Source organism: Mya arenaria, chromosome 12, assembly GCF_026914265.1.
Source record: "Mya arenaria isolate MELC-2E11 chromosome 12, ASM2691426v1".
Taxonomy (NCBI): domain Eukaryota; kingdom Metazoa; phylum Mollusca; class Bivalvia; order Myida; family Myidae; genus Mya; species Mya arenaria.
In genome coordinates, this window is record NC_069133.1 from 61734337 (window position 1) to 61747743 (window position 13407).

The 13407-nt window shown below is 35.2% G+C and overlaps 2 protein-coding genes across 2 annotated transcripts; both read right to left on the reverse strand.

The window, feature by feature from the left end:
* Positions 1-339: 339 nt before the first annotated feature.
* LOC128211017 (protein PFC0760c-like) lies at positions 340-3739 on the reverse strand. Its single transcript, XM_052915395.1, has 2 exons — positions 3102-3739; positions 340-2868 (listed from the first exon to the last, which is right to left on the reverse strand). Exons 1-2 carry the CDS (start codon positions 3454-3456, stop codon positions 1925-1927), a joined length of 1299 nt encoding a protein of 432 aa, XP_052771355.1. The 5' UTR covers positions 3457-3739; the 3' UTR covers positions 340-1924.
* A 4188-nt stretch (positions 3740-7927) lies between these two features.
* On the reverse strand, positions 7928-12581 carry LOC128210331 (microtubule nucleation factor SSNA1-like). The gene is made up of 3 exons (XM_052914613.1): positions 11994-12581; positions 10948-11108; positions 7928-8677 (listed from the first exon to the last, which is right to left on the reverse strand). Exons 1-3 carry the CDS (start codon positions 12086-12088, stop codon positions 8502-8504), a joined length of 432 nt encoding a protein of 143 aa, XP_052770573.1. The 5' UTR covers positions 12089-12581; the 3' UTR covers positions 7928-8501.
* Between the last annotated feature and the right edge of the window lie 826 nt (positions 12582-13407).

Here is a 13407-nt window from a genome sequence, read left to right on the forward strand (position 1 = left end):
ATGAGCATTATTTAACTGATTTGTAATTGAACACATTTTTGCGATCTCTTGCACTTATCTGCCCTTCAGATTGAGCCTAACAGTCGCCCTCAGAGTTTATAAAACCAAAATTTGGTACGGTTTTATCAAGCTGCATTATTTTTAATTCACCTGCCGTTCGTCAAATTTGCCGTAATTTCATTGCGACCATTCTCATTCACCAGAGTGATGATGCTGTGCGTACAGATATCTTGTTATCATTATCAAACATCTGATGAATGAGAATGTTTGCGACAAACATGTTGAGCAATTGATATCAGGATTAACCCATAGGAGTGGATACAACAATACATATAGATTCATCACATCATACGTGCATCGATATAATAATAACAGAAGTCGTTTCACAACATATGTACATCGATATTATAATAACAGATGTGTTTTCACAACATACGTACATCGATAGTAAAATAACATAATTATTTTCACAACATACGTTCATCGATAAAATAACAACAGAAGTTTCGGTGTTATTGTTCATTTGAAGGCATGATACTGATTATAAATCATTTCATAAGACAAACGAGCATACAAGGAAACATCCACCGGTGATGCTGTTTTTAGAATCTAGATACAAACTGATGAGCTTTAGAGATAAGTCTAAGCGTCAACATTATACTAAAGAAAATTCCACTTATCTTTGTGAAATTGTAGTATTTGAAGTAATTACACAAATACAATTCAAAAGCTTCAATACTTAACAATGATTTCAATGTCGAGCTAATGGCATGCCTAATGGTATTAACATTTAATTTAATGAACTTGATTGTGATTTCACAGTTGCTGAGATAGTTTAAGAACATTATAATATTAACAGATTTAAAAAAAAATTCGACGAAAGGATCAATAATGCAGCCAAAATATTTTCACGTTGTTTAAGAAATAGAATTGATAAGTGATGTTAATCAAATAATGTACTTATAACGAGGTACAGAACTTAAAGACATTTAATAACAGACTGGAAAATCGGTATTTTGTTCGGTCGAAACATCGCTTTCTTCGAGATTTTAGCTCAGGCGTCCTTGAGCGATCGCAGTTTTACTGTTACTATAGACTTGTATGTAAAAAACTTTTATACCGCAATAAACGATGTACGTTGGTTACAACATATGCGATATGGGGTTATAAGATGATCTAGTTAATTCATGGTAAAATTGCATGTTTTGTCAATGTTTATAATGCATTTGTTGTTCTGATTCACGTGTCGGGTATTTGTAAAATGTACCATTAAATCCGTAAATTGCTAACTTGTACCCAAAGCACTGTGATCTGAACATTGTATTGTTAGTTTGTCCAATACATTCGGACAGATTTATTTCTACCTCTAACCTTATCCCACTCTTTCACTGAGTATTCAAGTTAACACGTAGAAATATCAGGTAAGTTTACGAAGACAGACATCTCGATTTCATTTTAACAAAGTAATAACAAATAACAAAACATTTGTATAAAGGCTCACTGAAAACTTAATAAATAGTTTACAAAAGTAAGCTTATTTAATAATCACATAATCATAGATTGTGTTTTGGATAATTTGCCAAAGCTCTGGAGGCTAATTACTGGCATTTTAAGTTATAATAGTTTTGTCGCATTCTCTTCCTGTCACTTTACGCCTTATTCGCCCCGGAACTTGGCATATGTTCGCACCGACACTTGGCGCGTTTTCGCCATTTCGCCGCAAAAAGTCGAAAACACGAAATGGCAGAAATAAGTCATTATATAAATCCAATAGAAGGGTCAACACAATTTGTAGATCAATCTGTTTAAGTAAATCTATATAGCTAAAAATAACTATTCTACATGTACATGTACTTTCAATTTCACATGCGGCTTAAAACTACATGAGCCAACTTGAGTCAACTTGTCAAATGCAGCAAACGCTTTAATTGACAGCTGAACATTTCCTGTATTGCACATGTCGAAAACATGCGCATCCCTCGCCATATTCCTTTACCGGTTTGGCCCATTTCATCCAAGTGTTCAGCTCATGATCTTTCTGCATGTATTTATGCAGTTTCGCATTAACTTTGTCCGTCAAGAGATTAGCCTTTTCAATCTCTATTTCAGCTTCCGTCAAACGTTTGTTTCGTTCATCCAGCTCAACTGATTGTTGGTCAAGTTGATCATATAGATCGTAATTCTCCCTTAAAGATTCTTCTAATGCTTCATTGATTTTGCATTGCCTGACTTTAGTTATTTCTGCATGCATTTTCTTCCCTTCTTTGACAGCTTGCTGAATCTTCTCAAAGAGATCTTCCTGTATTTGCTCACCTTTGTTTTCGGCGTTTTGAATACTCTTACTTATCTCTGCATATATTCTGTCCCATTCTTTAGCGGGCTTTTTCAATGCTTCATTCTGATCTGCATGTATTTGGTCCCCTTCGTTTAAGGCTTCTTGCACTTTATCACTCATATCTTTTTTCCATTGTTCGGTTTGTTCCATAAACTTCTCTCTGTTCGTTTCGATTTGTCGACATCTTTTATTCATATCTGATTGTATGCGCTGCAACTTGTATTCGTACCTTTTTTCCGTTTTTTCAAACATCAAGTTCAGAATTTCTATCTTTGTTTTCTCAACAACGTGTTTATCTTTTGTAACATTGTTCCTGTTAGCTGTGCTGGTGTCTGTTGCACATAGGTCAATGCAAACGCTCTTTAGCCGTTTCAAGCTGTATTTTTCAGCCAGATAGAGATGGTCTAATGCAGACTTGTGGTCAGCATTGTCACTCGAGGACAACAGACTCTGCAGCTTCTGCTCACATAAATCTTTCAGTTTAGTTATTTCGTACTTGTACAAAAACGGCAATATTTTCCGAATTTTCTTTTCTGGAAAAAAAGAGAAAAAAATGTTCAAGTTGATATATCAATATATATTTATATTAAGCGGAATAAAAACTGATCGATCAATACACACTCTTTTTGCGACTATTTAATGTAAAGTTACATTTATGGTTTAATAATAGAGTTAACCTGTATACTTCAATTCAATTTATTTCAAAGTTAACAATATGATTTAATGTAAACAAGCGGAATTTTGGCGAATAATAATGAATGCTCACGTGATAGATCGCTGGCCTTTCCCTGGCATAGCAACATATCCAAGGCCGGCTTAACCTCAGAATATTTAAAGTCCTCTATGACTATTCCTATTTCACTCACGTCCTCGAAGTCCATACAGTCTGCGACATCTAGATACTGCATGTCATCTTCCAGTCTATCAAATCGCCTCTGTTGCCGTTTATGGTCCTTTATTTGCTGTTTGAAAACGCTTGAATGCCGTGACAGCAGTTCGCTCGAAAAGTGAAACTGCTTTCCGTCCACCATTATCACAACCTCTTCATCACCATCTTCCTTCTCTTTCTCTTTTTCCTCTTTATTTCTTTTCTGGTCCCTGCCGTCCTTTTTATTTGGCATAATGTTAATAACTTGTAACTCACAAATCAAGCAAATGTTAGAAAATATCACTACCCGGTTTTAATACCAACTCAATATTTCAATTGCCTTATCCAATATCTGCATTAAAATTGCAACTGAATGGTGAGTTATTTTTTCAACTTTTATCGATTCAAGAGCTGGATATTTGTATATAAGCCTTTAAACTCTCTATGATCAATATTGTCTAATTACACATACAATAGACCAGCTATACATCTAATATTTGTATAGAAATACAATCGATCATGAATGACAGACACTCGTTTATCAGACAATATCTTGAGCCTGTTTATCCGATCAATATTCTGCACCCATGTATGCCTTTCTTGTCATTTGTAATATAACTTCAGGTATTGATACCGTGATACTCCGACGACATTTAAAGATTGATCGCATATTTCGCTTGTGCATGCGGTATCAGCGAGTAAATCCGCTTTAATGACAATTCAATCGCACACCCAGACGAAAAATGCCACCAAATCTTATACCTACATTATTACCTTATATGAAACAATTGTGCCTCTGTTCGTATGAAAAGGTTACTATATTACTTGTTTTATTAACACTCATGTAATAAATACAGTCGAGCCGCGTTGGCTGGAACTCTCGCTTGGCTCGAATTTCTCGTTGGTTCGAACTAGATGTTAAGGACCGATTTCTTTACACCGAAGGTAAACACTCCCGCTTGGCTCGATTTTTTCAAGCCTCGAGGTATTTTCGCCGGTCCCTGTGAGTTCGAGCCAACATGATTCGACTGTATTTATTTTTGAATATTGATACCATTAGTTGTCTAGTGATCACCAATAATGTTAATCATATTTTAACCATGTAATATGAAACATTATATGTTAAAGCTACTGAATGTAATGTTTGAATCTTGAATCTTATATTTTCCATACATATTTTGTCAAAATGTTTACAAAGATAACATAATAATTATTATCTTTTAGAAGGGAAACTACAATTACTGCGCGACAAGTATTTGTAACATTCGTTATCGCCCTTGATGCGTTAAGCAGAACTAATGTTATTACTCTCAAGCAACTAATAGTTCTCATTTCGGCAATAAATAATGGTCATTCTTTTGCAACAACATTATTGCAAACTACACACTATTGATTTTCCATCGTTAAATTCATAAATAATACTATTTTTTAAGGTTTGTTGTTTATTCGACGACTGATTTAGAATTTTTCATTTTTTTAGATAAATTCCGAGTTAAGTCCAATTTTTCAGAAACCCATAATATTACATTTGATCATTTGTAAGATATTCGACTGCTTTAGAATTTCTAACGTGTAAATTTTTTGAGAACATTCAAGCAATATTTTCCGATTACGTCATGCCAAGGCACACATGTGTGTTTGGAAAATATTGTTTGAATGTTCTCAAGAAGTAAAACGTTCTGAACGACAATACGCGCATTTTCGGAAAGCTCATGAATTGGTGCAGTCGGCAGGCTAGGTCTCTAATTTAGGAGCGAGTTAATGACGTAGAAATATGCAAATAACTTACCTGATTTGTGATTGTTTGCCCCACTTCCTGTATGTACGTTACCATTTGTGTGACAAAATTGTTTACCCACACTGTTGCAAATGCCTTTTCATGAATCCCCCCAGATATCGCTTAGCCAGTGGTCTGACTGCTTCGCCTATAAGGAGGAAAACGAAGGGCATGGGTCACTGCTTGCGAGTAGATGTGATTGAACAGCAATCGCACATTATGAACCTGTTTCAATAAGATATCTTAGTCTGTATAAGAATACTATTGGTTACCGTAAAGTTATGAGCAGAATCAACAGGATAAATAGTCTTACCATATATGTTTTGAACGGGCCAGGCCTTGAAAAATACGATCTGAAGCCCTACGATCGTTATTGATACGGGGCCCAGGAATGGCTGACTGTTGAAAACTTCAAAACCTGCGCTGTAAAAAGGGTCCCATCAAAGGCGTAAAAAAATATGTATTTTTTTATCGAGGACTTTTCTTGTTATTGCCTTCCGGATGATTATCTCTTTCGTATCTTGGTTGAGTACACATAGGACTATTGTTTGTTTCAGTGTAAGAACGATATATATTTCACAGAGTAAGCACAAAAAGCTATATCTCATGAGTAGCAAAGCCACGAGTGTCATATTTGCTTTTGGTGTTCACGGGTCTGAATATATTGCAATCTTACACTGAAACAAAAAACAAATTATTTTCATTATATGAAAAATTATAGTAGTTTTCCGAAAAGTGCACAAAATTGTAAACGAACGAAATGACGTCATTGATTGTGTGTCCCAGGCCTGTGTGCGCTGAAGTTTGATTTGGAATTGAGAGCGGGCGAAAATTTCAAAAAAGTAAAAATTATCAAAGGGAAGACAATGAAATATCATTTGTTTCCCACTTATAAATCTCTATTAGTCACCGGAAAGAATTTAATAAAATGCCTTCCATCATCCCACGAGTAACAAAGTGAGTTTCCTGTGCATAAGATGCAAATTCTCTTAGAACAATTGGGGATAACTCGAAACCCTTTAAATCCTCTGTAACATTATTCAGTTTTACTAATGCTCAGTTGGTCTTGACTCTTATCTTTATCATTTACCGTTTGATTGAACATTATGCACGAAGTCAAGCTAATGATATTGATAATCTAATGATATTGATAACTATATATAGAATTAATAAAATCAGTAAGTTATGTTTTCAATTTTTATATTATAATTTAGAAATGTGTTATACCTTTTCAGTTAATAAAGACGGAAATTGATTGATTTTTCAATGTGACGATGATAAAAATTACCGAAATATATTTCCGTTAGAAAATTAAAAGTTACATTGTCGATGAAGTAACCATGTGCTGTCAAATATAGCAGTCCGCTTGTCTTCTCCAAGCAAAACATGTCCGAAAAACAGCAAAGTTCATGACATTATACTGTTATACAATGAATCGTAGTTCAAGGTTGAACAAGTTAACCTCGTTTCATAATTATATCATGTTTAACCTAAATGTTATGATTATTTACAAATTTTAAATAGTTTGACAGTTTGCTTTATATATTATCATTTTTCAAAATATAAAGCATTGATATGTTTTAGAAAGTTTAAAACTCATTCGAAATAAACCTTTTCTCTATGTATGTTTTTTACGCTTTTTACTTATAGGAAGGTAGCCATTTCAGGAAAATAATATATATTTATGGTTTTGAAGAAGGCATGTCACAAATGCTACGGGCATAAATCGGTGCATGAAAATGATCTATATAAGCTATGCTTTCGATCAAATTCTTTGTTTTTCATTGATGTATATATGTTGTCTTGTGTTATTTTCCTCAATAAATATGTTTAAACTAAATCGGTGCATGACTTTCACTAAAACATACAGTTTCAATAAACACTATTCTCGCGAATAAAGATATGTGTAACAAGTCAACTTTTATGTTATTTCGGGCGCAAAACGTACTCTTACACTACTCGACAGGACCACCACTACTCGACAGCGCCACCACTACTCGACAGAGCAACCGTTACTCGACAGCGCCACCACTATTCGACAGCGCCACCATTACTCGACCGCGCCACCACTACTCCACCGCGCCACCACTACTTGACAGCGCCATCACTAAAGTAACAGCGCCACCACTTTTATTGATAAGTGCATTTTTCCTTTTATAAGAAGTGCTTATTAGTTTTGTTGTGTTCTGGCGTAAGTTCTTTTTATAAAAATTATATTTGCATGCGCCAGAATGTCCTTACCGTGTGTGTTAGCAACGAAGTGTTCTTGAAATACTAGCAGATCTCAAAATATTCACAAGTTGGATTCAGGAGAAAGGTTCCTGGTACCACAATTCGTACAATATTGAAACGAAATCGTTGTCAGCTGCAGTAAAAGTGTTTTTACACGGTACCATATTCTCCCATTTTCGATGTGTCTTTTAATAAAATTATAAAAAAATAAAACATAAATACATTCTCGTCTGTAGAAGTAAACACAGGGCACAGCTGCACCACGGAAGTGTCAACAGCTCACCACCGTTAAGTGATGGTGCTATAGTGGCCTTGATCTTGGTGGACTTTCTTTCAGTGTTGAATCTGTATGATGAATGCTAGAATTTGGTACATTTCAAATCAAGTAACACGGACCTACATTCTTTAGTACCGCAAATTGAATTCAGGTATTGTCAGATGTACTTTTTGACATGGCATGTTAATGGATATAATGCGCCGGGTTTACGAAAGGGGTCGTATGATGTAATGCAGTTTAAAATACTGCGATTGAAAAAAAATCACATTATAAAACTACGTTCATAATATTGCAACGTTAATATGAATTTGAAAGCAAGTCATATAATCTTAAATAAATATTGGTGAGGAAACGAGAGGGAATATGTTTTACTTAGTAATAAATAATAACGCAAAACATGGAAAGATAAATATATATAAACGTACGACATGAAAGTGCTTTCATTTTTGTATTGCAAGAAGAGTTTATTGTCTCATATTTTGAGGGTTATCTGAGAAACACTGCAACGTGTTTCGTGTGTGTAAAGAAACACTGGTTTTCTTGTCGATTTATAAAAGAAATACGAGTTGTTTTATTGGTACAAATATTGCCGAGATATACACAAATAGTATTCACGTTATGATAAACTTAGAAACCATCTTCATATTTAAAGTGACATTACTTACAGTGATGACGAGTTTGTTTTACCAAAAACAACATTTCATATTTTGAATTAAACTTTGTAAGTAAAAAAATAAAAATAAAAATGTCATTAACCGAATGTTTATTTACACGTTTCTGTTGATTGTACTGATATCAATAGAGAGGAAAACGGGAGTGACGAACACAGGCAACACACCGTTTAAAACGTCCTTCTACTTGGACATAATTAAGAAACCGCAGACAACAAACTGTTATACTGAATTCAAGAATATTCGTCAATACAAATCACGCAGCAACTCGCTAATGTCAAATAATGGATATGGAACAATCATGTTTCTTTCGTGAATCAGATATCGCCGCTATGATGACGTCATCTACGATGTGTTTCCGATTTCCGGCCAGATTTTCGCTTCCCTCGGTCGGTTTCCTCACTCTCTGTGCTTTCTGGCTCCTTGAGAAGCGGTCCTATTTGAGCAGTGACTTTTTTCAGGAAGTGGAGCAGATTTTCACTTCCAGTTGCCATGTTTCTGAACGCTGCTTCCGTCTCTAAAAATAAGACATTCTATTTACATGATTAATCATGCATTTAAGAGGTAGCTATAATGATAAGTGAAAAGGTGTATTAAGATAAAAATGTTATGAATACTTTGGTGTTTTTTTATATTTCAACGCTATTTACTGCATCATAAAACGAATAATGAAATGAAAAAGACAAGTCTGTACAATCGATTTAAATTTCTATATTTGCCAAAAGGTTTACGTTTTATTTTTTAAATGTCGGACATTCTTTACAATGATCTGTTTCTACACTGGACCTCGTGTGTAATGTGGTACATAATATACAATGGTCTGCTTCTATACTGTTTTATGTGGGACATTGTTTACAAATTGTTTGCTTCTACACTGCGCCTCATATGTAATGGCGGATATTAAATGTAAAATTATGCCTTTTCACTGGACTCCGTTTGGTATGTCGGACATTAAACACAACAGTATGCCTCTTCATTGGACCCTGATTGGAATGTCGGACATTAAACACAATAGTATGCCACTTTACTGGACCCCGTGTGTAATGTCCGACATTAACCACAATAGTATGCCTCTTCACTGGACCCGTTTTGTATGTCGAACATTAAACACAATAGTTTGCCTCTTCACTGGACCCCGTGTGTAATGTCGGACATTAAACACAATAGTATGCCTCTTCACTGGACCCCGTGTGTAATGTCGGACATTAAACACAATAGTATGCCTCTTCACTGGACCCCGTGTTTAATGTCGGACATTAAATACAATAGTATGCCTCTTCACTGAACTCCTTGTGTAATGTCGGACATTAAATACAATAAAATGCCTCTTTACCGGATCTCTTTTTGTAATGTCGAACATTAAACACAATAGTATGCCTCTTCACTGGACCCGTTTGGTATGTCGGACATTAAACACAATAGTATGCCTCTTCACTGGACCCCGTTTTGAATGTCGGACATTAAATACAATAATATGCCTATTCACTGGACCCCTTGTGTAATGTCGGACATTAAATACAATCAAATGCCTCTTTACCGGATGCCGTTTGTAATGTCGAACATTAAATACAATAGTATGCCTCTTCACTGGACCTCGTGTATAACGTTTGACATTATATACAATGGTCTGTTTCTACACTTGACCTTATGCTTAATGTCGGACATTACATACAATGATTTGATTTTCACTGGACCTCGTGTGTAATGTCGGACATTAAAAGCAATGGTCTGCTTCCACTATGAACCCTGTAAGTATTGTCGGACATAATAAGCAATGGTCTGCTTCCACACAGGACTTCGTGTTTAATGTCTGGCATTATGAGCAATGGTCTGCTTCCACACAGGACTTCGTGTTTAATGTCTGGCATTATAAGCAATGGTCTGCTTCCACACAGGACCTCGTGTGTAATGTCGGACGATTATAACCAATGGTCTGTTCCTACACAGGACCCCGTGTGTAATGTCGGACGATTATAAGCACTATTCTTCTACCACACTGGACCTCATGAGTAATGGCGGATGATTATAAGCATTATTATTCTTCCGCACAGGACCTCGTGTGTAATGTCGGACGATTATAAGAAATAGTGTGCTTCTACACAGGTCCTCGCGTTTAGTGTCGGACATTTGATATAATGTACTATCCAATATTATTGCAATTACCTTTACCCAAAACCTTATTCCGAGACGAATACGCCAGACAATTTGTTTGTGAAAAGAATATTTTTATTAATATTAACATGTTTGTGATAAAATTATAGAAACGTTCTCTTTAAATAAATTTAACGTATATGATGTCAACTTTATAGTTTAATTACATATTATTACAAGAAATAATTACATCGGCATGGATAAGTTGCATGTTTTCGCTTATTGACTCGCATTTGAGGCTAAGTGAGTTATTTGTTTCCGATTTGTCAATGAACACATACTATCAATTATTATCGATTATGGAACTTGTGCATCTAGCAGTGAAAAATGTGTCTACACTGTTTTCATATGACAAGGAAGTAAACAATATTTTTTCGATGCATGCGTCATTGGGCTAGTAGGCAGCCAGCGTGTTTGTTGATGAACTACTGAATTACATCGATGAAAAAAGTGGTCACAAATTGATAAATTGAATAGTCGGAAAGGACCTTCAATGCCCTAGTTGCGTTGGATCCTCGCCATCAAATGATTTAACGGCAGGCATGTGTCAGCATGTATTTAAAACATATACACACAGTATATACTAATTGGTCATCTAATTGCTTGATATTGTCATTCAAATAGTTTCCTACTCACCTAAAATGGCTTGGTTGATTTGGTTCCTGGCGATCACATGATCACAGATGGCTTCATTCAGGGTCACCAGCTGGTCAGTGAGGCGGCGAAGGTCCACCTGGAGTCGCTCTTTCTCCTGGCCTTCCCGGAGGACCTGCTTATGAAGCACGTCACGACGGTACCTGAGAATATGACTATATATATAGGAGTATATGATCAGAGCTTTGTAATGTTAAACCTCTGAATACCTGGGGCGGGGCTAGGAATTAGCTTTAGAGGGGGCGTTAACATATGAGCGCAACCTTTCGAAATATACCAATGCGCATCAAAACGAAAAAATGTTTGCAGGAATTTTAGGGGGCCTTCCCATTACTTTTCTAACAATCATATTCAGAAATGATGCATTTTTGAGTGTATTTTCTACTTTTTTCCGACATCGACATAAGAAGTAAACTTGGACGAGTTTGAGGGGTTGGGGGTGGGGTGAATACACATATAAATGCAATTTGAGAGAATGACAGAAGTGAGACAATTATTCCTTTCTAGACTGTTGTCATAAAGCATAATCACAAGAGAATATTGTTGGTGAGCAAAGGCGATCTCCCAAGGATGTTCAATGTTTGTATATTTTATATTTAACAAAACTATTGAATTAAATATATGAATTGTAAATAATACTGGAAATATTCTGTGCCTAGTACATAAAACATGTTCAAGATTGCGTCCGTTTCAAAGAGATATTTCAGTTCTATATTGTAGAAAGCTGCTGTTCCAAGGCGGGAAATCCAATATTTATTAATACAAATATCCTGATGCATGTGAAGTCTGCATATGTTGTTTTTTGGCCTTGTTTCTGTCTGGTTAAGTGTTCGTTAGGCCTTAGCGTTATGTCTGTAAACAAGGTCGACGGTATTTCTTACTCCTGGGATTGTCACGGTAGTTACCATGAAATTATACATACAGTTGGTCTAACATGGACTTTGTTATCATCGTATATTTACCAATCAAATAAAAGGGTAAGTAAATACAAACACAAATATACAGAATAATGTTTAAAGACAACCTACTTCATTTCATCGACACATGTCAGCAGCTCCAGGCTGTACTTCTGTAAGGCAGCATCCGGTTTCATGGGAGTAACTTCCGGTTCGTTTTCCGCCATTTTAACGAAAACAAAATCAATTAATTAATTTAAGCACTAAACCACATCCTTTTTTATATCCTTTGTTGAATTGTAAGTATCAATTGTACGCAATATGTCAGTTATTCTTACATTGGCTTATAGCCATTAACGTAGTAACGGAATCACTAAACATGCCGAGTTCACGACATTTTGAGTCAAAATATTAGCAGTGAATCAACTTTCAATTACGAACAATCTTTTGACAGTGGCTTCAATTCAATAGAGAGGTGCTTCACGATTGAGGTATTTGCAATAACAATTTGTCTGTTAAAACAATTGAATCAAGGTAAACAGGCGTTCCTTTCCCTTTATTGTCTAATCGATTAAGTCCACTCTTCAATATAAACGTATCCTCTAAAACTCGAAACATGAGAGTTAATTAACACGAACCATTAAATCCATTGTTGAAATATTGTTGAAATCTTACTGAACTAAGATTTCACATAAACCACCGTGAAACGTTAGAATTAAATGCGAGTTTTACTTTACATCACGAAATTAATAACTTGTCATTACAATTAAATCCACCGGATTTTTCTCCGGCACGACCATTGATAAAATCTTGCCAACCGCTCTATCACTTTTGTTTATTGAAACTTTTCATGTTGAGTAATTGTAAGATTTTTAAAACGTACGATTTAGTTCGACTGCTGCATTTAATTCTGAATGATTTAAATGGTAAATAAAAATAAATATATTCAGTTATTTGCATACTGTCACATTTTTAAATGTTTAATCCAAGGATGTATTAGAAGAACCCAATGTTTTGTTTCAAAACTTTCATGTTTAAATTGGATAAATCTTTATTGAATTGATCTGTTTTCTGAAATCGGTCGGTCTGAGACTACTAATGATTAATTGCATTGCATTTAAAAACACAATCTCAAGATAATACTCAGTTGCTCAGTTTTACTAGATAGATTTTATCATTTGTTTGCTTCTGACAAACAGTCTTCTTTTATAATTTCACTTCATGTTCTTCAAAACAAACTCCTTTTCCTTTTAGTTTCAATATTTTTGAAGTAAACGTTTTAAGGGCTGTAAATTGATTACGTGAGGAATGTTTGCAAACGTGTTCGATAAAGGGACATCACTGGTGACTGTATTAATATTTATGTTTATGGGTTGTCGACAGTTTGGTAAAAATAACCAGTAAAAGTACCGACATGTTGATGTGTTAGGACGCAGTGTTGGTTCACTTATATCTGCGACTTAAGTAAGAACATGCGCCGTAGCTATATAGCATTCGGAACTCGTCGGCCATTTTCCATCGAAAACAACCTGTATGCCAGAACATC

Coding starts and splice junctions, on each gene's coding strand:
- LOC128211017 (XM_052915395.1), bottom strand. CDS start 3,456: ATGCCAAATAAAAAGGACGGCAGGGACCAGAAAAGAAATAAAGAGGAA. Junction 2,869..3,101: donor AAAGGCCAGCGATCTATCAC/GTGAGCATTCAT, acceptor CTTTTTTTCCAG/AAAAGAAAATTCGGAAAATA.
- LOC128210331 (XM_052914613.1), bottom strand. CDS start 12,088: ATGGCGGAAAACGAACCGGAAGTTACTCCCATGAAACCGGATGCTGCC. Junction 11,109..11,993: donor ACATGTGTCGATGAAATGAA/GTAGGTTGTCTT, acceptor TCATATTCTCAG/GTACCGTCGTGACGTGCTTC. Junction 8,678..10,947: donor AATCAACCAAGCCATTTTAG/GTGAGTAGGAAA, acceptor TCTTATTTTTAG/AGACGGAAGCAGCGTTCAGA.